Here is a 21916-nt window from a genome sequence, read left to right on the forward strand (position 1 = left end):
CCATCTTCCCTCCTACCACAGGGACTTTGAACATGCTGTGCACTGCCTGTCTAGAATGTCTTTCCCCCTCCGTTTTACTACTTAACTCCCACTCATCTTTCATTTGTCCACTTCAAGCTATTTCTCCAGAGTCAGACCTTCTCTGACTTGGGATTCTCTACCTGTCCTTCATGGCACCCTGACAGTGATGATTCTTTTACTTAACGTCTTTCTCCTCGCTAGACTGTAAGTTTCATGAAGGCAGGAATCCTGCCTGATTTTTCCTCCCATTGTATCCCTACTGCCTGACACAGTGCATGGCACATAAAAGACACTCAGTAAATATTTGCTAAGTGAATGATATGATAGAATCCAAGCAGAAGTTGTGCTAAAAAATATTTATAGTAAGTAAGATTAAAATTTAACATATTTAGTATCTGTTTATAGAAATTATAGTAGTTCTTTTTTTCCTTTATTAAACTGATATAATGGATACTTTTGAAGAATAATCTTACTGTGCTAAGAAAAGTAATTTTAACTTTTTAAGTAAGTAATGACCTATCAAAACACTAACATCCGGGACACATGGGTGGCTCAGTCGTTAAGCGTCTACCTTCGGCTCAGGTCATGATCCCAGGGTCCTGGGATCGGGCCCCGCATCAGGCTCCCTGCTCCGTGGGAAGCCTGCTTCTCCCTCTCCCACTCCCCCTGCTTGTGTTCCCTCTCTCACTGTGTCTCTCTCTGTCAAATAAATAAATTAAATATTTAAAAAAAAAAACAACTAACATCCATGTAGCAGCATTTCCTGGAATGCACCCATGCAGTTTTTTTCACCTGTTGGATTTTTTTCCTCTTTGTAATCTGACCCCTTTCCCAATCTTATTTTCCATCTTCTCAAACGACAACATGGTATGCTGTAACTTTACAGAAATGCTCACGTCTCTTCCTTATATTTCTGTGCCCTGCTCATATGGTTTACACAGCTGGAAATATACTCGTTCTACCTGTATTGCATGTCTAAATCATAATTATCCTGCTAAACCACCAAATACACTGATTTAATATGGTTGAGAAAAGTCTTGCATAGAACATTTCCACAGCTTATTTGTATTAGAGATGTAAAATTGTATAGAATGGGCCTATGTTGAATAATTGACTCTATACTACTCATGACCCTATACTTCATTGTGCTACAATGGAAAGAAAACAAGTTTTAGAATCACAGAAATTGGTTTTAAATCCCTCACTATCTGTGTGAGCCTAGGCAAGTTACAGAATTTCCGAGTCCTCGTTTCTGCACCTAAATAATGATTGAAACGTTTGTTGGGAGGAACAAGTGAAATAATGTGTGTAAAACAGCAAAATAATTGGATGTATTTATTTATTATTTTTAATGGGTTAGGTTTTTATGGCTCTGAACTATGTAACAACATGTGTCACTTGGCTATTTTAAAAGTGTTCATATTAGGAAGATCATCTTTTTTAGTTAAGTCAGATGTGAACTCACTTAATACAGAATGTATACCTAATGCACTAAAACTTTATAACCATAATCCCTTCAGAAGTTTCTTCTGCTTTCAAGCTGTTTATCAAATGATTTTTGGACTCGTTGGCATTTTGATGTGTTTATAGTAAGCTATGTAATCATTTTACAACTTGACATCAGTGAAACAAATTGCAAATTTTACATATTTTTCTTGAAAAGAGTAAAATGGCTAAGTCAAATCTATGCCATGAAAAATTTAGTAACTTCCAGAAGTGATGTGTGAGGCACCTCTTTTGATTATTAGTAGAAATGACTGGAAGTTTTGACGATATTTTAGATATTGACACAGTTGTAAGTCACAGTAGATTATAAAAGTTTAAATTCTGTTTTAAAATATTCAGGGGCGCCTGGGTGGCTCAGTCATTAAGCGTCTGCCTTCGGCTCAGGTCATGATCCCAGGGTCCTGGGATCGAGTCCCACATCGGGCTCCTTGCTTGGCGGGGAGTCTGGTTCTCCCTCTCCCTCTGCCCCTGCTTGTATCCCCTCTCTCACTGTGTCTCTCTCTGTCAAATGAATAAATAAAATCTTTTAAAAAATAATAATAATAAAAATTCAGGGTGGAGCACGTGGGTGGCTCAGTCGTTGAGCGTCTGCCTTCGGCTCAGGTCACGATCTCAGGGTCCTGGGATCAAGCCCTGCATCGGGCTCCCCGCTTTGCAAGAAGCCTGCTTCTCCCTCTCCCACTCCCCCTGCTTGTGTTTGCTCTGTCACCATATCTCTCTCTGTCAAATAAATAAATAAAAATCTTTTAAAAAAAAAAAAATATTCAGGGTTTGGGGCACCTGGGTGGCTCAGTCAGTTAAGCATCCAACTCTTGATCTCACCTAAGGTCTCAATCTCAGGGTCATGAGTTCGAGGCCTGTGTTAGGCACCACGCTGGGCATAGAGCCTACTTTAAATAAATAAGTAAATAAAAATAAATATATATTTACTTATTTATTAGTGGATATAATATACCTGAATATTCATTTGTAATTACTAATTTGATATAAATAATTTTCCTTCCTTTAGGTGGCCTATATCTCTTTAATTTATCCTCACTTTATTTTGTTATATGAAACTCTTAAAAAACATCACCATATTTCCTGTTTTTGAGAGCTATCATTCCATTTTTCTTAAAGACTGGGACAGGGAGAAATTACTTGAAGCTTGGATGTCCAACCCAGAGAACTGCTGCCAACGATCAGGTGTTCAGATGCCAACTCCACCACCAAGTGGATATAATGCCTGGGACACACTCCCTTCTCCAAGAACTCCAAGGACTACACGCTCTTCTGTCACCTCTCCAGATGAAATAAGTTTATCTCCTGGGGATTTGGACACCAGTTTGGTATGGTTCAGTATTCAATGTACTTCCCATAGTTTTGTGTTTAGTCTTTTAACTTTTAAATTATTTAATATTGTTTCATGGAAGGGGCACCTGGCTGGCTCAGTTGGTTAAGCAGCCAACTCTTGGTTTTGGCTTGGGTCACTATCTCAGGGTTGTTAGATTGAGCCCCATGTCAGGCTCTGTGCTGGGCGTGGAGCCTGCTTAAGATTCTCTCTCTCTCCCTGTCCTTCTTCCTCTGCCCTTCCCCTTACCCCCGTGCTTTCATTCTCTCAAAATATATGTATATATATAGTTTCATGGAACCCTTGTAATTGAATCCTATACCCTTCTTAAAGGATTCAGTTATTTCACTCTTTGGTACAAATATTTATTATCACAGAATATTTTTGTTATCTCTGAATTACAGATTGAAAAACAAAAGGTTTTCTTTTCTCATTTCAAAACAGAAAACATAAAAGAGTTTGAGAAAGCCATCTACTATATTTACACTTAAAATCTCTAGGTGCTTAAAGTTTTAAACACACCATACTGAAATATTAAAAGTTGAGTTTGTGATAGGCACTTTAAATTAAAAAAATATGAAAAAATTTTTATGTTTTCTTTTCTTTTTTTTTTTTTTTAAAGATTTTATCTATTTATTTGAGACAGAATGAGAGAGAGAGAGCACATGAGAGGGGGGAGGGTCAGAGGGAGAAGCAGGCTCCCTGCTGAGCAGGGAGCCCGATGTGGGACTCGATCCAGGGACTCCAGGATCATGACCTGAGCCGAAGGCAGTCGCTTAACCAACTGAGCCACCCAGGCGCCCAATTTTTTTGTTTTCTTGAAAACACTTATAATGTGTTGATAATTATATATTTGTTTCAGTAAAGCTTTGGAGTATATCATCTAGATATATTTGTGGAATAAATGTTTGCTTTTTATTGAGAAACAATACTGCCATTGTCTACATTTTTAATTGGCATACCATTGGTATACTGTTGCAGGAAATTTTGACGTTTCTTTAATGGTTCAGCCGCTCAAAATGTGTGATAAAAATGAAAGCATTCTGGGTTTTATCTAGGCCTTCTTGGAAAATAAAATCCAACTTCTCTAATTTGCATCTGTAACATTGGAATGTTTGCTTCTAATAAGTTATTGTTTAGAAGATACATAGTTTTGTAGCAGGGTTCCTTGGGTAGAAATCCTTAAATTCCTACTCTGAATATCCGGGAGTTTTTACCTTGAAAACACAAAGTTGCTCTGTTTTTGTAGATTTTCTGGGATGAGTATAGGCTAAAGAACATGATATTGAAGTGGTTATTTTGCAGTGGACAATTTGATCTTGACCTGAATAGATTTTAATGGTTTGTTTCTTATACTTTTTTTCCCTAAATGCATAGTTGCTGATTAATACATAAATTTGGAATTTAAGAGTTTGACTTGTGCATTAAAACGTTTAAGTCCCTTAATAGTTTATAATAAAGTAGGCATGGTATTTGTTACTCAATCAGAAGTAGGCACACTAACTTTAACTTCCCTTATAACTTTGAAACACTTAACTTTATAGTTACTATAGTAGTATTTTTGCCTTAAGCCAGTGAATAAATAAATATATCATTCTCTATCCGAAGTATGACTTTTGTTTAAATCATTGCTCTTCTTCATTTCCAGTGTGACATTTGTATGTGCAGTATTTCTGTATTTGAAGACCCAGTGGATATGCCCTGTGGACATGACTTTTGTAGAGGATGTTGGGAGTCGTGAGTATATGTGCAGCTTAGTATTTCTTACTGCATGATAGCACTCTGATTTGGTAATAAAATTGTCTGCTTTTGATATTTAATGATATGGATTATTCATACTGGTTTCAGAGTTGCACTAAAATATATTTTTTTTCTCATTTTTACATCTTCCCATTCAGTAATTAATATTCTTTAGCTTAAATGGAAGGTACTTTTGGTAACAAAGCAGGTATATGGAAGTAAGTTTTCTTAGTATTTAATTTACATTACAACTAATGTAAATTTCAAGCCTACACCTAAGTATTAAGAATAAGGTTTTTTTTATACTCTTAAGAATTTGTAAGCATTGGGGTGCCTGGGTGGCTCAGTCGTTAAGAGTCTGCCTTCGGCTCAGGTCATGATCCCAGGGTCCTGGGATCGAGCTCTGCATCGGGCTCCCTGCTCGGCAGGAGGCCTGCTTCTCCCTCTCCCGCTCCTCCTGCTTGTGTTCCCTCTCTCACTGTGTCTCTCTCTGTCAAATAAATAAATCTTTAAAAAAAAAAAAAAGAATTTGTAAGCATTTGTTCTATGCTTTCTCTAAATTTTTTTGTGACAAGCAAATAAATAGCCTTTGAAATCTATAAGAATATGTATAAAATTCCTTTTCAGTCAATTCATAGGTTAATGTCTCTTCTAGACATGGTTGGGTACAAATGGGAAATTTATTTTGTTTCTCATGTTTGTCTCTATTCTCCTTCCCATTATCTTGCCAAGATTTATACTCTCATAGCATCCATTAACTTTGCTCTAATGTTGCACTTTTCAAGGGAGGTTTACAAACAAAACAAAGGAGAAGATCAATGTAATTAATGAGCAATACAATATCACGTTATCTCTGGAGCACAAAAGTCTACTGACTAATGACCTAAGCAAAGCATGTCATTAGTAATTAAGGAAATCTTAAAACTCGGAAGGTTTCAAACTATTCTTTTCCATGGAGTTTCAGGTACCAAGTGTAGGGAGCTGGGGAATACCATGTCGGGTGAGAGAACAAGAACCTGAGCAAATTTTCTGTTGCTGTCTTAAGCAATTTTGCTGGAGTATAATTTACATATAATAAACTAAATATTTAAAATAAATAATTTGATAAGCCTTGACATATGTACACACCCATGAAACCATTACCACAGTCAAAATAATGAATATATCCATTAACCCAAAAGTTTCCTCATTTCTCCTTGAAATCCCTCCCACCCTTCTCTGTCTGCCTCCCTCATCCTCCCACCACCTCCTCCCTCCAATTTTTTAGACAACCACTCATCTTTCTGTCATTCTGGTTTCATTTTGAGTGCATTTTCTTTGTTTTCTAAACCAGGATATGGGGGAAGATTTCATTTGGAGGGGAGAAATATTACTGCTTCTTAAAAAGTCAGAATAAATGAGAATATCTTGTCATTCTTTTTAAAACATAGACTAGACTTTACTCTGAATCTAATTAGATAAGATCAAATCAGTACAGCTGATACAGGTTAAACTGACTGGCAAGGGGCAGGTTTACAATCCAAAGCTAACTTTGACCTAGTTGTAAATGCAGAAAATTTTCCACAGATACAGTAGTTTATTTAGCTTAAAATTGTTAACTCTGTTGTATTGGGGAGTATTTTCTGGGTTCTACCAAGTTTACTACTGTTGACCGTGGTTTCTGTGTGAAAAACTAAGCCTCCCCACGGGATTTACTTGAATTTTTTTGAACTTCCTTTACCTCCCTCACCAAACTTATGTCACAGGAACCATCTCCCATACTCAACACAGACTAGCCATGGGAAGTTTATGGTAAGATTTAAATTTGAAAGATCTAATGATTATTTTCTGTGTTACTTTATCAACCTACCTAGGATTCCCCTCCCATCATCCTGCCCGTAGTTCTTGTCAAATCAAGCAGCAGGAAAACCAAGTTCCAGGTTGGGTGATTTATACATTGATAAAACCATTTTTAAATGAATTGCAGTCCTTTCATAGGCATATAGAAAAGAAACTTCTTTGTTTAAGAAGCAAGGAAAAAACGTTAAAGGTCCTTAGATTGTTCAAAAACTCTCAATTTATTTTACTCTTCCCTACTCCGTAATGTCATCAATCCAGCCAGATGCTTTGAAGCATCTACTCCAAGGGCTTAAATGAAAGGGAAATTATTATTTTCTACCCAGCCTAGATTATCCTTCCTGCTACTTATTAGTTGTTGATTTACGTAAGTGGTAACCTCCCTGTGCCTCAATTTCCTTATCTATAAAATGGTGATAATAGTAAGTACATCATAGAGTTATCGTCAGTATACTGTTAAATGGCTTAATATATGAAAAATGTTTAAAACGAACAGGGCCTGGAGCATAGTTACTACTCAATAAATGGTAGTTATTATCCTCTTCCTAAGGATGGCTGACCTACAAGATAAAAACATAGGTAAAGTCTGCCCCAGAGTTCTGTCATACTTTTTCCTTGACATGACAAGCTCACTTAATTCATTTTCCAAAAAAGTCTATTATAAACCCAAGTCCAACTAATCATTATTTGTGGCTGCTGTTTCAAATAAAAATAGTGTTCCATGATAAATGCACATAGGTCTACCTGTAGCTTGAACAATTTCCTAAGTGCTTTCCCTCGAGACAACCACCATGCTTTGGTATGCAGCAGCAGAAGTTCATTATGCTTACTTCCCATTTCTTTGCACAGAATACTCAAAAGATGTGTACTTGTGAGTTAAGATTTAATAAAATAAATCAATAAGATGTATTAATAATTAACCAATAATTCATATTTTTATTACTTCATCAAGGATATTCTTAAGTGAAACTGGCTTTTTTTTCTTTAACTGCAAGTGCAAAGCAGTGAAGAATAGAAAGTCTACCAGTATAGTTTTAACACCACTGCCATGATTCATGCTAAGGCACTAGCAGTTTTACCTAAAAAATAAAACAGTTTTAATACCATTATGAAAATACTTTTGACCTCATAAACCCCGTGAAAAGTCTCAGGTCCACAAATCACATTTTGAGAACTGCTGCTCTATAGTATTTCTCCTGAACACTTCATCCATCTTTATTTCTGCCAAATTGTTTTTCTCGACACAGAGTAATACAGGTCATTTTTACCTGGTAACTAAGATACAGAATGCCTTTCTGTTGGGATATGTCAGAGTTTTGTGGAGCGTGTGCGGTTTTTAAATCATATTGAAAAATAGAGGGCAAGATTTTAAACATGTTGAATTTTAAATGCATATGAGACATTTAAACAAAAGTATTGTGTGTGGTCAAGATCTGTAGCTAAGGAGGGAGATCTGGGCTTTAAACCTCAGAGTCATTAGCATATAGGTGGTAGTTTAAGTTGGGACTATTTAGATCACCCAGGAAGAGTGAATGAAATGAGAAAGGGGGAAGAGTTTTGGTGTGAAAACCCTAGAGATCAGTAAAACATAAGTGATCAGGAGAGTAAAAAGCACTAGTGAAAAAGATGAATAAGGAGCAACCAAAGGTAAGAAGAATGCCAGGGGAAAATTAAGTCCCAGAAGCCAGAGAAAAGAGAGAATCTGAAAGAAGGAACTGTTTAGCAGTGTCTGATGCTCCAGAGAATTCAAGGCAGATAAAAACTGAGAAGTCTTGAATTCTTGGGCTAATGGGTAGTCTTAATGGCCTTGTTGAGAGCTGGCTATTCAGTGAAGAGGTGACAAAAGCCAGAGTGTTGCCGGTTGAGAAGTGAACGGGATGGACTTGAGGAAGGAATGACAAATCATCAAACTATTTTGTCAGGAAACTGATGTGAAAAGGAAGGGGAGCTAAAAAGGATCGTTTAGTTGAGAAATGTTTCAGGGTAGGAGAAAACTTGAGCATATTGATAGTGCCGAAGAAAAGACCCATGAGAGAGAGAGACAAACAGAAAGACAGAGACAGAGAGAAAGGATAGGTTTCTGGACTCTGCAAGTTCTAGAGCTGGCCAGAGTACGGATTTGCTTGGGGGGGTAAAGGAGGAAGCCTCTTTCACTGAAGTTGAGTAGTGAGAAGGCAAAGATAACTAAAGACATAGCTAGGTTCAGGGTGTGATAGAGAGGATAGTAAGAGAGGTCTCTGTTTTCTTCGAAGTGCCAAGATGAAATTGTGGAAGAAGGTGGAAATGGACCAGAGGGAGCAGATCTGATGAGATCTCAGTTAGCTTGATTTTTTTTTTTTTTTTAAGTGCAGTTGAATTAAGACACTGAGAGAACCAAAGGAAAAATACTGCAGGTAGAATAGTCAAACTGTTGATGGTGATCACTAGAGAATGGTGACTTAGTTGCCTGGTTTTCCATTTATTTTCTCTAGGTTTAAGTGTTAAATCACACTTCAAAAGCTAATTTGTTTCTTGTTTTTCCATGGGGAATAATAATAAAAATAAAACCCTAGCTAAAATTTATAAATTCTTATTCTATGCCAGGCACCCTGCAGATATTCATACACATTATATCTTATAATCTGTGTAACAATCCCAAGAAGTGCTTATTATTATCTCCATTTTACAGATAGTGAAACTGAGGGGCAGAACAGGTAAATAAATTGCTGAAGATCATATGACTTGTTAGTGGCAGACCTGGAATTCTCTAACTCAAAATCCTGCTCCTTAACCACTTACTTCACCTTGGGCTAGATTCCTGCCACTCTCTAGGATACCTTTTCCCTACTACCTCAACTAGTGTGCCTAGAGTAGGACATGCACCTTAATACTCGTCTAAATGAAATATAAGGGGATAGTCTTTTCTTCAAAAAGGTATGCTATCTTCCAATGCCACTCCCAAATCTCTTGGATTAGCCATGATTTAATTCTATATAATTGCTTCTTTTTCTCGATAGAATATCGAGAATTGAATATGACCTTTCTAAACCACTCATTTCTGAAATTTTAATGTTAAAGATAATGTTTCAGATTTTTAGAGAGGATAAAGCAAAAGAAGAACATTGTAAAAAAATAATGTATATATAACAAATACAAGTATATGTGTGTATAAATGAATGAATGAATGGTTGGGCAGGTAGTAAGTGTTCAATAATGTTTGTAAATTATATGAATCAGTGTATTACAATTGATATTTCATACTTCGTTCATTGGTTCATTTCTAACAGAAAATTCAGCATAAAGAAAAAGTTCTTAGAATGTGCAAATAAATTATATTCTTCCTTTTTTTCTGTCAATTGATAATTTTAACAGGTTTTTGAATCTAAAAATTCAAGAAGGTGAAGCTCACAACATTTTCTGCCCTGCATATGATTGCTTCCAACTTGTGCCTGTGGATATCATAGAAAGTGTAGTTTCTAAGGAGATGGACAAACGATATCTACAGTTTGATATTAAGGTATGCTGCCAGTTATCTGATTTCATTTTCATTTTAATTTTATTAAACCTGTATAACATTTTATTTAATTTTTTGTTTTATTTTTGAAAACACATAGAATAATGACTCTGACTTTTGTCTCCCAGAAAAACTGCACGAAGGAATGATGGCATTAATTAAAGTTTTAAGCTAAAGCATTATTTTTTTTTAAAGATTTTATTTATTTGAGAGAGAGAGCATGCACGTACATGCGAGTATGGGGAGGGGCAGAGAAAGGAGAGAGAGAATCCCAAGCAGGTTCCACGCTCAGCACAGAGCCCAACGTGGGGCTTGATCTCACGACTCTGAGATCATGACCTGAGCCAAAATCAAGAGTCAGACACTTAACTGACTGAGCCACCCAGGCTCCCTAAAGCATTATTTTATGGTCATGATAGATAAAATAAAAATAAAAATAAAAAATTGAAATAGTGATTTACAGAAAAAAAAAAAACTTGCTCAAAACTATTTACTGATTTGCCTGTTGAACTTTTAAAACTGATCAAGGCAGTGTTCAAAGTAAATAGTACCTACTTGCAGTTTCCCAAAAGGTATATTTTAGACTTCTAAATGTAAATATTCAGAAATAAAGATTATCAACTTGGAATGGGTTTTTTCAAAGAATAGTTTCATATGATGAATTATAATGTTTCTCTTTTTTTCTATATTTATTTGCATTTAAGAATTGTCCAGGGGCGCCTGGGTGGCTCAGTCGTTAAGCATCTGCCTTCGGCTCAGGTCATGATCCCGGGGTCCTGGGTTCGAGCCCCGCATCGGGCTCCCTGCTCCGCGGGAAGCCTGCTTCTCCCCCTCCCCCTCTCCCTGCTTGTGTTTCCTCTCTCGCTGTGTCTCTCTCTGTCAAATAAGTGAAATCTTTAAAAAAAAAAAAAAAAGAATTGTCCAGAAGTATGCAAGTTACTTTCTTGTGTGGTTTAAAAATTATACTTTGGGGGTGCTTGGGTGACTCAGTCAGTTAAGTGTCTGACTCTTTTTTTTTTTTTTTAAGATTTTATTTATTTATTTGAGAGAGAGACAGATAGTGACACAGATAGCAAGAGAAAGCACAAGCAGGGAGGAGAGGGAGAAGCAGGCTCCCGCTGAGCAGGGAGCCCAACACGGGGCTCAATCCCAGGACCCTGGGATCATCATGACCTGAGCTAAAGGCAGACACTTAACTGACTGAGCCACCCAGGCGCCCTGAGTGTCCGACTCTGGATTTCAGCCCAGGTCATGATCTGTGGGTCGTGGGATTGAGCCCCATGTTGGGTTCTGTGCTCAGCAGGAAGTCTGCTTAAGATTTTCTCTCTCCCGGGGCACCTGGGTGGCTCAGATGGTTGGGCATCTGCCTTCAGCTCGGGTCGTGATCCCAGGGTCCTGGGATCGAGCCCCACATCGGGCTCCTGGCTCGGCGGGGAGCCTGCTTCTCCCTCTCCCTCTGCCTCTGCCTCTCCCCCTGCTCATGCTCTCTCTCTATCTCTGTGTCTTAAGTGAATAAATAAAATCTTTAAAAAAAAAAAAGATTTTCTCTCTCTCTCTGCCTTTGCCCCTCCCCCCCATAGGCATGCACACTTGCTCTCTATCTCTAAAAAAAAAAAAAAAAAAAGTGCAGATTTTTTTTGTAGTCTAAGCCCTATGACGTACAGACTTTTCCAAAAGATGTCCTGCTGTTTCGTAACAAAGCGTCATAATCCTGATTTTTATGTATTATTGGGGTGCCATTTAGAAATTTACAGTACCAATGCAACTAATAATCATATAATTATTTTCCATCAGAAAAGCAGCACATTGTATGAGAAAACATTTTTAAATTACACATTTTCTGTGTGAATAATTGCATTTTTACTTCATCATCTACCTGGTTTTTAGATTAAAGAAAACATAAATTTAAAAAGTCACGTTGTTACTAAGGTAATTACCTCTTTTTTCCTTCTTACTAAGTTCCATACTTTCTGGTACTGTTTTAAGTATCTCTTGAGACTGATTATTCCTTGTTTTTTTTAGTTCACCCTTTTTTTCCCCTCTAAAGTAAATTGACATGGGATCACTCAGAATTAAGAGTTAAAATAGTTCTGTTGTATTTTATTATTGCTGTTTCAACAGGCCTTCGTTGAAAATAATCCTGCCATTAAATGGTGTCCTACTCCAGGCTGTGAAAGAGCAGTCAGACTTACAAAACAAGGGTCAAATACATCTGGGTCTGATACACTCAACTTTCCCTTGCTCAGAGCTCCTGCTGTGGACTGTGGAAAAGGACACCTCTTCTGCTGGTCAGTATAAGACAAGTTGGAATCAGCCTAATCACCTTTCTAACAGTTTTTAAAGAGACTTTGCACCTTGAATTAGGCCTTTGGAGTGTAGTATATTTGACATCATTCTTATTAATTTAAAAAATGTGTGATGAGTAGTCATAGTTTATATTTATTGTGTGCTTGATTTGTACCAAATTTGTATGCCAGATATTTTCACATATTGAATTCTCCCAATAACGCTATGAGTTGAGTGTTATTATTATACCCATTTTACAGATAAAGAAACTCAGGCATAGAGAAGTTTCCCAGGGTTATGCAGCTAAGAAATGGCAGAAATGGGATTAGAGCCCAGCCTTGATTCCAGAGCCCATGCACTTAAACTCTAGTAACAAATTGCTGAGAATAGATTAGAACATGTTTAGAACTTTATACTTTTTTTCTTAAAATTGAAGACTCCGGCAGTGATTCTTAACCATGGATGCCCAGAATTAACTAAGACCCGTTTTCCCAAATTTTGATCATAGGCCCCAACAAATAAGATTTTGATTTAGTAGGCTTTGGAGTAGGGCCCCCAAAAAGAAGCTTATAGGTGGTTCTAATGCACAGTCCTAGTTAAGAATCACTTTGTGTGTCTTGTGTTTTTTAACTATATGTCTGACATCAGCATTTAACTGTATGTCTGACTATCAGCATTCTGCATTATTCAGAGTAGATTCAGTGATAATTAGCTGTTGTTTATTTAGGTAATTAAATGATCAGAAAAAGAAATAGTATTTGTTCTCCTTTTTTCTCATTTCCAGATTTATCACGTATGCAAGGGTATACTTTAGATGAATATAAGACTCTACTTATTTACTTATCAGAAACCAAAGTCAAATTATAGCACTGCTAAATAGTAAAAAGGCATAGTTATGGAAATATTCCTACCCTGAAAGGTCTATTTCTTACCCTCATCATCATTATCATTAGCTAAAAATATTTCTTGAATTGCCAGTCTATGTATAGCACTGAACTCTCTAGGTCAGGTGTCAGAAAACTACTGTCCCCACCAATTTTTATTGGAACACAGCCACACCCGTTCATGCCAGTTTATTTTCTGTGACTGCTTTCAGGCCATGGCAGCATTACATAGTTCCGACAGAAACCATATGGCCTACAAAACCCAAAATATTTGCCATTTGGTTCTTTACAGAAAAAGTTTGCTAGACTCCTCTGCCAAGTGCTTGAATGAAGTGATTAATGAAAGGAAAGTCATATTGGCTACTTTGATGGCTAAATCAGACTCAGCAAGGAAAATAGCAACAGAATATTGAATAATAGATTATATCCACATGCCTTATAGTAATTTTTCAAAACATTTACAAGACAGATTCATGATTTTTAGTTTTACATGTTTTACTATTTGCTGATTGGTTCTTAACTCCACCTCACTACCTCACTAGAAGAGTTCAGGATCCAGCTCAGGAGTGACAAGTGAGTTAATGAATACACATAAGCTTAATTTTTCATAAATAAATAGTCCTTAGAGGAATATGAACCCACTTTACTATAACATAAGAATACTACAGTAAAAAAAAATAAAGGAGCAAATAAATAAAATCTTTAAAAAAATAAATAAATAAAGGAGCTTCCTCTTTTGAGTTAGTGTGGCGTTTCTTCAAAAACGTAAGCTCATATGCACTAAGGTACCCCACTGTGTGCACCCTGTGCATCTAAAATGGTACTAATCAGAGGTGCCTAGGCGGCTCAATCGGTTAAGTGACTGACTTTGGCTCAGGTCACAATCTCAGGGTCCTGGGATGGAGTCCTATGTCATAGGCTCCATGCTCAGTGGGGAGTCTGCTTGCCCTGCCCCCCCGCTTGTGCACGTGTGCTCGCTCTCTCTCTCTCTCTCGTTTTCTCTCAGGTAAAGAAATAAAATCTTTATTTAAAAAAAAGCCTGAAAGGGGGTGCCTGAGTGGCTCAGTCAGCTAAGCATCTGCCTTCCACTCCCGTCATGATCCCGGAGTCCCCAGATCCAGCCCTGCCTGGGGCTCCCTGCTCAGCGGGAAGTCTGCTTCTCCCTCTGCCCTTTACCCTGCATGTTCTCTCTCTAGCTCTCTCTCAAATAAATGAATAAAATCTTCAAAAAATAAAAAATAAATTTAAGAAGCCTAAAAAGTAAATAAAATAAAATGGTACTAATCATGTATTATCCTTGGGAAAATTTAGAAAAGTTATCACATAAATCGATTTCTGAGTTCTCTGTTCATGTAAACATCCTGATTGAAAAAGGCTAATTTAAGAGGATTGGTGGAGAAGCTACAAAAATAGAAAATATAAATATAAATATAAATTAGTAAAACACTTAGAAGATAAGGAGAAGAAAGCATTTGCTAAGATCAGAGAATAATAAAGTTTTGAAGGGAAAAGAAGAACCTGTGATTAGCATTGTCTTCTTAAGCTCTGTGGTTTCTATGGTCTGGCTTTTACTAGTTTTTACTACAGATGAGCTTTCAATTTTTTTCACTTTTCACTTATTACTATAAGGCATGTGGATATAATCAATTATTCAAAGGTATTCTTCCCTACCTTTGTACATTACAAGTAATAAGTTTGATTTGACTAAACGTGACAAAACTAGTGGAAAAACCTACCAATATAGGTTAGACTCTAAAAGCTATATGATGAGTCTATAAACATATATGGTGCTATAAATGTACATTTCTAGACCAATGTTTGGAGAAATATATTCACTTATTTTTTCTCACACCCCAAAATATCGGGCTGGTTATACTCAAGATTCACTGGAGACGATATATCAAGACCACAGGCCCTCTTTTGAATTTTATCCCAGTTCAGGGGATCTGTGAATGGCCACATGGATTCAAGGTCACATTTGGTAATTATTTACTCTTTCTCCTGTTCATAAGGGTGGTAGAGAGCTTAGCAAATAAAACCATCATTTACTGGACATAACAATTCTAGTTCTAATTCTAAATCCTATTCTAGGATTTTTACATTGCCTGCTTTAACTCTCTAGGCATTAATTTGCAGTCTCTGTTTTTAAAAACATTCTTATCTTCCTACTCTTATTCATATAGTATAAGAGCTTTGCCTATAATCAGAAATCTCTTTTTTTTTTTTTAAAAAAGATTTTATTTATTTATTTGACAGAGAGAGAGAGAGCTAGAGAGGGAACACAAGTAGGGGGAGAGGGAGAGGGAGAAGCAGGCTTCCCACCGAGCAGGGAGCCCGATGCGGGGCTCGATCCCAGGACCCTGAGATCATGACCTGAGCCGAAGGCAGACGCTTAACGACTGAACCACCCAGGCGCCCCTATAATCAGAAATTTCTAAAAATTAAAAAAAAGAAATTCTAGGAATTCTACTGCCCTTATCTACTATTTCAAAGAGAGGCAAAATTTGTATGCAAAAGGAGGCTTTATAAGAGATATCTTCATAAAATAAAGGCATATGATTCTGGGTTTTGCTTCTTTCTTTCTCCAGAAAGCTCAGAAATATTCTCTAAAGATGATTACAAAAAACACAAGAAAAGGCAATAATAGTTCCTTCTTTTTAAGAGCTGCGTGCTATGCGTGCCTGGATATAACTGAACATATTTATTGATAGGAGGGAAGGTAGGAGTAGACATTCCCCTTCCCACCACAGTATAGCCCTTTCTCTCTCTTTTTTTTTTTTAAAGATTTTATTTATTTATTTGAAAGAGAGAGAGAGCGAGAGAACACAAGCAGGGGGAGTGGGAGAGGGAGAAGCAGGCTTCCCGCTGAGCAGGGAGCCCGATGCGGGGCTCGATCCCAGGACCCTGGGATCATGACCTGAGCCGAAGGCAGACGCTTAGCAACTGAGCCACCCAGGTGCCCCTATAGCCCTTTCTCTTGTAACTTGTTCACCCACCACTTCTGTGCCTTTATTAACTAAACCTAGAATGTTTTCTCCCCCTAACCTATATAATTATATTTTGTCTGATTTGACTATATTGTCCCTGGACAGTGTTCATAACTTGAGCCAATGACCATCTCCCCTCTGTTTTTATTAAGTAGAATATGCTACTATGTAACATCTGTGCCCTCTGAACAAACGCAGTCTTTCTTTTCTGAGGCATCTCGGGCGCTTAGGTGGCTCAGTTGGTTAAGCATTCGACTTTTGATTTTTGCTCAGGTCATGATCTCAGGGTCCTGGGATCAAGCCGCACATCAGACTCTGCCCTCAGCGCAGTCTGCTGGTCCCTCTCCCTCTGCCCCTCCCCCCGTTTGTACTTTCTATCTCTAAAATAAATAAAATCTTTTTAAAAATAAAAAATAAAGATTTGTTGTCGAAAATACTTCTTAATACCACCCAAATTCTAATCTAATCTAATCTGAGGAAAAGAACTCAAATTTAACCTTATGTATAGTGGTCATTTCTCTCCTGTTTCGCCTCATAGTGTCCCCAGTCCCTTTAATCTCTAGCGTTGCCACTGGAAATGGAGAGACTTAAATGGAATTCATCTCTTCTAAATCCGTAGACAGTCAAATATAAGAGTTATTCAATAAAATTGACTGGCATGAATATTCTAAACAATAATATTGTGTGGTTTTTAATATATCACCCGGCTGTGGAACATTTATTTACTGAACTATGCAAAGAAACCTTTTAATAGTGTCACCATCACCATGAAACAAATTGAACCCAGTAAGATTTGGATTACAGAGATACAACTGATGAGAAATCACAGCATCAGGTTTCTAGTCCACTGAAGTTTTCAGTGAATCAGAGTATAATGTGCAGACTTGTCAGGTATTTCGGGAAATTTCACAAGTGAATGTGCATTAATACATTAATATTGTCATCAGCTCGTTCTGTTTTCCTCCAATACCCACAATAAGGATTTTGATAAAACCTACTCTCCTGTTAGGATCATGAATCTTGATTGAATTAAAGCGTAGCTTCATGCTTCATCTCCTTCACAGACTTCACAGACAGTGGACTCTTTAAGAGTCCTCTGGGCAAAATAAATGTTGTTCTTGTTTGTGGGCCCTAATAGTTGAGTCTTATCTTCGCTTGCAAAATTAGAGTCTCAATTCCTTAGCTTAATAGCCCTGGTTCTGGAAAAAGATTTTTCCAGACTGGCAGTATTTAGCTATTTAAGTATCAGAGCCCTGCCAACAAGCAGAACCTATTCTCCAGCTTGTCCGTAGACCCAGAAATGAAACATGATATTTATGTGATAGAAATTGATCATAAGACCCTGTTTAAATATCATGTCTACTCTATACAAAGTATCATACTCATCTAAATAAATACTGTTGAAAGTTCAATTTATCAAGTTTTAGTGGAGCACGTGATTGACATTAATCGGGAGACACAGGGCCTACCTTTGAGACTTAACTGCCACTAACTAGCTGTGTGACTTGATGATAAACAAGCATCCTCTCTTATAATACAGTAATACAGTTGAAGCCTTTGTAACTGATGCAATCAGCACAAAATGTACTAGTTCCAAAGCCAAACTATTTGGCTTCAAATCTCAGCTCATATGCTTGCTATCTTTGTGACCTTTGGCAGAGTACTGAGCCTCTCCATGCATCTAAAATGGGGATAATAGTACCAATTTCAAAGAATTGTTATGTGGATTAAATGAGTCCCTACGGGGCACCTGGGTGGCTCAGTCGTTAAGCCTTCGGCTCAGGTCATGATCCCAGGGTCTCAGGATCAAGCCCCGCCATCAGGCTCTCTGCTCCGTGGGAAGCCTTCTTCGCCCTCTCCCACTCCCCCTGCTTGTGTTCCCTCTCTCGCTATGTCTCTCTCTGTCAAATAAATAAATGAAATCTTTAAAAAATAAATAAATAAATAAATGAGTCGGTACATGTAAGGAATTACAGCATTGCCTGATACACTCAAAAATATTCTTGTTTAGAGAGAGAGAGGCAGGGGGAGGGGCAGAGGGAAAGGAAGAGAATCTTAAGCAAGCTCCACACCCAGTAAAGAGCCAGATGTGGGGCTCAGTCTCACAACCCTGAGTTCATGACCTGAACCAAATCAAGAGTCGGATGCTTAACTGACTGAGCCACCCAGGCACCCCAAAAATTTTGGTTTTTTTTTAATTATAATTCTTAATTTGTTAATTAAGGGAGAAAGTTGTCTAAAGGAGGAGAATCGTAAAATAAGGATATCTGCTTAGGATGGGTCATTAATAAAGTTCTAAAATGGCGGTGAACTGAAATTGTCAACATTTTTTTTAAGAGGGAGGCGTTACCTTTATTTTTTTTTTACTGTACTATAAACATGTAATGTGATAAAAATTGTTACAATGGCAATCCTATTACAGTGCATAAATGTATCAAAGTGGCACACGTGTATACTTTAAATTCACACAGTGTTACGTGTCAAATTTATCCCAAAAAATTTGGAAACAAAAAAAACCTTTTAAGATTTTATCTCTTTATTAGAGAAAGAGAGCACAAGTAGGGGGGAGAGGAAGGGAGAGGGAGAAGCAGGCTCCTCGCTGAGCAGAGAGCCCAATGTGGGGCTCAATCTCAGGACCCTGGGATCATGACTCGAGCCAAAGGCAGACACTTAACTGACTGAGCCACCCAGGCACTCTAAGAAAAAAATTTTTTAATTAAAAGCTTGCATAAATGAAATGTTTCAGATCATGGTTTCAAAGTATTTTATAACATTTTATAATAAATTTTTCCCACCTACTTGTTTTTTTAATTCAATTAATTTACATATAATGTATTATTAGTTTCAGATGTAGAGGTCAGTGATTCATCAGTCTTATATAATACCCAGGGTTCGTTACATCACATGCCCTTCTTAACGTCCATCACCCAGTTACCCGATCCCCCTACCCACCTCCCCTCCAGCAACCCTGTTTGTTTCCTATGATTAAGAGTCTCTTATGGTTTGTCTCCCTCTCTGATTTTGTTTTATTTTTTCCTGTCTTCCCCTATGATCCTCTGTTTTGTTTCTTAAATCCCACATCTGAGTGAGATCATATGATAATTGCCTTTCTCTGATTGACTTTTTTGCTTAGCATAATATCCTCTAGTTCCATTCACATCATTGCAAATGGCAAGGTTTCATTTTTTTGATGGCTGAGTAGTAGTTTATTGTGTGTGTGTGTGTGTGTGTGTGTGTGTGTGTATACCCCACATCTTTTTTATCCATTCATCTGTCTATGGACATCTGGGCTCTTTCCATAGTTTGGCTATTGTGGACATTGCTCCTATAAACAGTGGAGTGCAGGTGCCCCTTTGGATCATTATATTTCTATCTTTGGGGTAAATACCCAGGAGTACAGAAATTGTCAGCTTCTTGGTAGGAATTTCCCATCAGGTTATGAAACTTTAATAGAACGTTTTTCCTTTTCCAGAATCCTTTGGAGCCACTGTATATTCCTGCCAGTGGTTGTGCATAGTCACAAATTTTCAAGGAAAGAGCCATTCCTTTAATCTCTTGATATTAGTTAACCATGATATTTGGACAGGGTTAAGGATTTTATATTAGACAGTCTTTTTTTTCCTTTATAACGAAGCACCTTTTCCCCTTAGTGAACCCACTCTATTGGGTTCACATAAATTCCCCATCCTCCCTTGCCCCTTAGCCATTGGTGTGTCTAAATTTCAGTTGACTGTGTGGCAAAATTCTTCTTCCAATTCCCTTGTTTTTAGTGACATTTTGAGGTACAGTCTCAACAACAGGTACTAGGTCTCTCAGAATATTTGTCACCAGTCATCTGTGTCTTGGTTAAAACTTTGTTCAGGAATTTAGCTTTCCAGTATCTACAGAACATTCCAGTCTCTTTATTACTTGTCTCAGAATAACATCTCTCCCTACACTTGGCATAATTCAGATTATCAATCACATAATGTCTGTAGCATTGTTATTACCATACTTTAAAGTAGTTGGGCTTATTTTCCCAAATACCTTAATTTTAAAAGGCAGCCTCTAACTCCCTTTTTAATTTATAGTCCTTGCTTCTTTTTTATATAAAAAGCCTCTCCTTTTTATACCCACTCTTAGCATTGCATTGGAAACTGCCATCAAGTTATAACCTTCAGAAGTGATCCTGCTGATTGGGCTAGCACGTGAGGAAGCAGCAGGTCTATGTCCTCCTGTGAGATTCTGGAAAAGAAAATCTGTTGCTGTGTAATGCAACACAGCCTCAGAGACCAAGCATACCAATAAACGATTAGGGCCTTTTGAAGAGAGAGCATTTATTTTTTCAGACTCCATTTGAAAATATTGGGCTTTCCTCTCCACCGCCTCCTCCCCTGAGTATTTTCTCGGTTCTGTCAGAAAATGTCCTAACACCAGAGCCAGTCATATTTGGTATTGATTCTAGTAGGAAAAAACATTCAATGTGCTGTTTAGTCTTCAGGGGGAAAACTCTTAAAATTAATGGAAATAATTTATTACACTAACTTCATTTGTTTAGGTACTGCAGATATAGAAGTCTATTTTATACCTAATTTCTTTTAATAAGTCATGAGAAATCTAGGTTCTGTATTCCTGCATGTAATCTCAAGCACCATATGGAAACACTGTTCCTAGATCTGTGGCATATTTTTTACCCTGGTGTGTGCTAGTGAATGTGCCAAATTAAAGTTAACAGTTACCACATCTATCCCTTACATTTCTGGGAAGCAGAGTTTATTTTAATACGTACTAAAGGGAATGTAATATATCTACTTCCATTTTTTTAACTTCCGTTTTTAATCAACTCAGTATTTTTTGAATGACTGTTACCACTAAGTTATTAAGAAACATTATAAAACCTCAGTTATGGAAGAGATTTTCCAAATGCCAGATTCAGTAATGTCAGGAATTGAAGCAAACTAAATTACTCTTTCAAGATAATTGGTTTTTTTTCTTCAAAACATTTTTAAGTATATAATTCAGTGGTATTAAGTACATTCCTAATGTTGTGCAACCATTTCCTCTCCATTTATAGAACTTTTACCTCATACCAAACAGAAACTCTACCCATTCAGCAGTAAATTCCCCATCCTCCCTTGCCCCTTAGCCACTGGTAACCACCATTCTCCTTTCTGTCTCCGTGAATTCCCTGTTCTGGATATTTAATGTAAGTGGAACCATACGATATTTTGTCTGACTTATTACACTTAGCATAATGTGTCAAGATGCATCCATGTTGTAGCATAAATCAGAATTTCATTCCTTTTTATGGCCTACTAATATTCCATTGTGTGTATATATACCACATTTTATTTATCTGCTCATTATTGATGGACACATGGGTTGTTAACCATATTCTGGCTATTGTGAATAATACTGTTGTGAACATTGGTGAGAAAGTTTGTCATTGCTTTCAATTCTTTTAGGTATATCCCTAGAAGTGGAATTGATAGATCATGTAATAATTCTATTTTATGTAGTGAAGAACTACCAAACTGTTTTCCATAGAAACTGCATCATTTTAGATTCCTACCAGCACTGCATAAGGGTTCAAGTTTCTCCACATCCTTCCCAACACTTGTTGTCTTCCAGTTTTTTGATAGTAGCTATTTTAATGGGCTTGAAGTAGAATTGTTACATTCTTTTTAAAAAAAAAGATTTTATTTATTTATTAGGGAGAGAGAGCACAAGTGGTGGGGAGAGGGAAAAGCAGACATCCCACTGAGCAGGGAGCCCGACACAGGGCTTGATCCTAGGACCCCGAAATCATGACCTGAGCCAAAGGCAGATGCTTAACCAACTGAGCCACCCAGGT

The 21916-nt window shown here is 37.3% G+C and overlaps 1 protein-coding gene across 4 annotated transcripts in view; it reads left to right on the forward strand.

Moving 5' to 3' along the window:
• The window catches only part of ANKIB1 (ankyrin repeat and IBR domain containing 1), a 149830-nt gene that overhangs the window by 89038 nt on the left and 38876 nt on the right, over positions 1–21916 (forward strand). For all 4 annotated transcript variants that reach the window (XM_078059250.1, XM_036113326.2, XM_078059249.1 and 1 more), the window contains exons 6-9: positions 2647–2855; positions 4506–4594; positions 9785–9929; positions 12048–12214. In XM_078059250.1, coding sequence (XP_077915376.1) covers positions 2647–2855; positions 4506–4594; positions 9785–9929; positions 12048–12214 — 610 coding nt within the window. The remainder of the gene's footprint in view (positions 1–2646; positions 2856–4505; positions 4595–9784; positions 9930–12047; positions 12215–21916) is intronic.

Source organism: Halichoerus grypus, chromosome 12, assembly GCF_964656455.1.
Source record: "Halichoerus grypus chromosome 12, mHalGry1.hap1.1, whole genome shotgun sequence".
Taxonomy (NCBI): Eukaryota; Metazoa; Chordata; class Mammalia; order Carnivora; family Phocidae; genus Halichoerus; species Halichoerus grypus.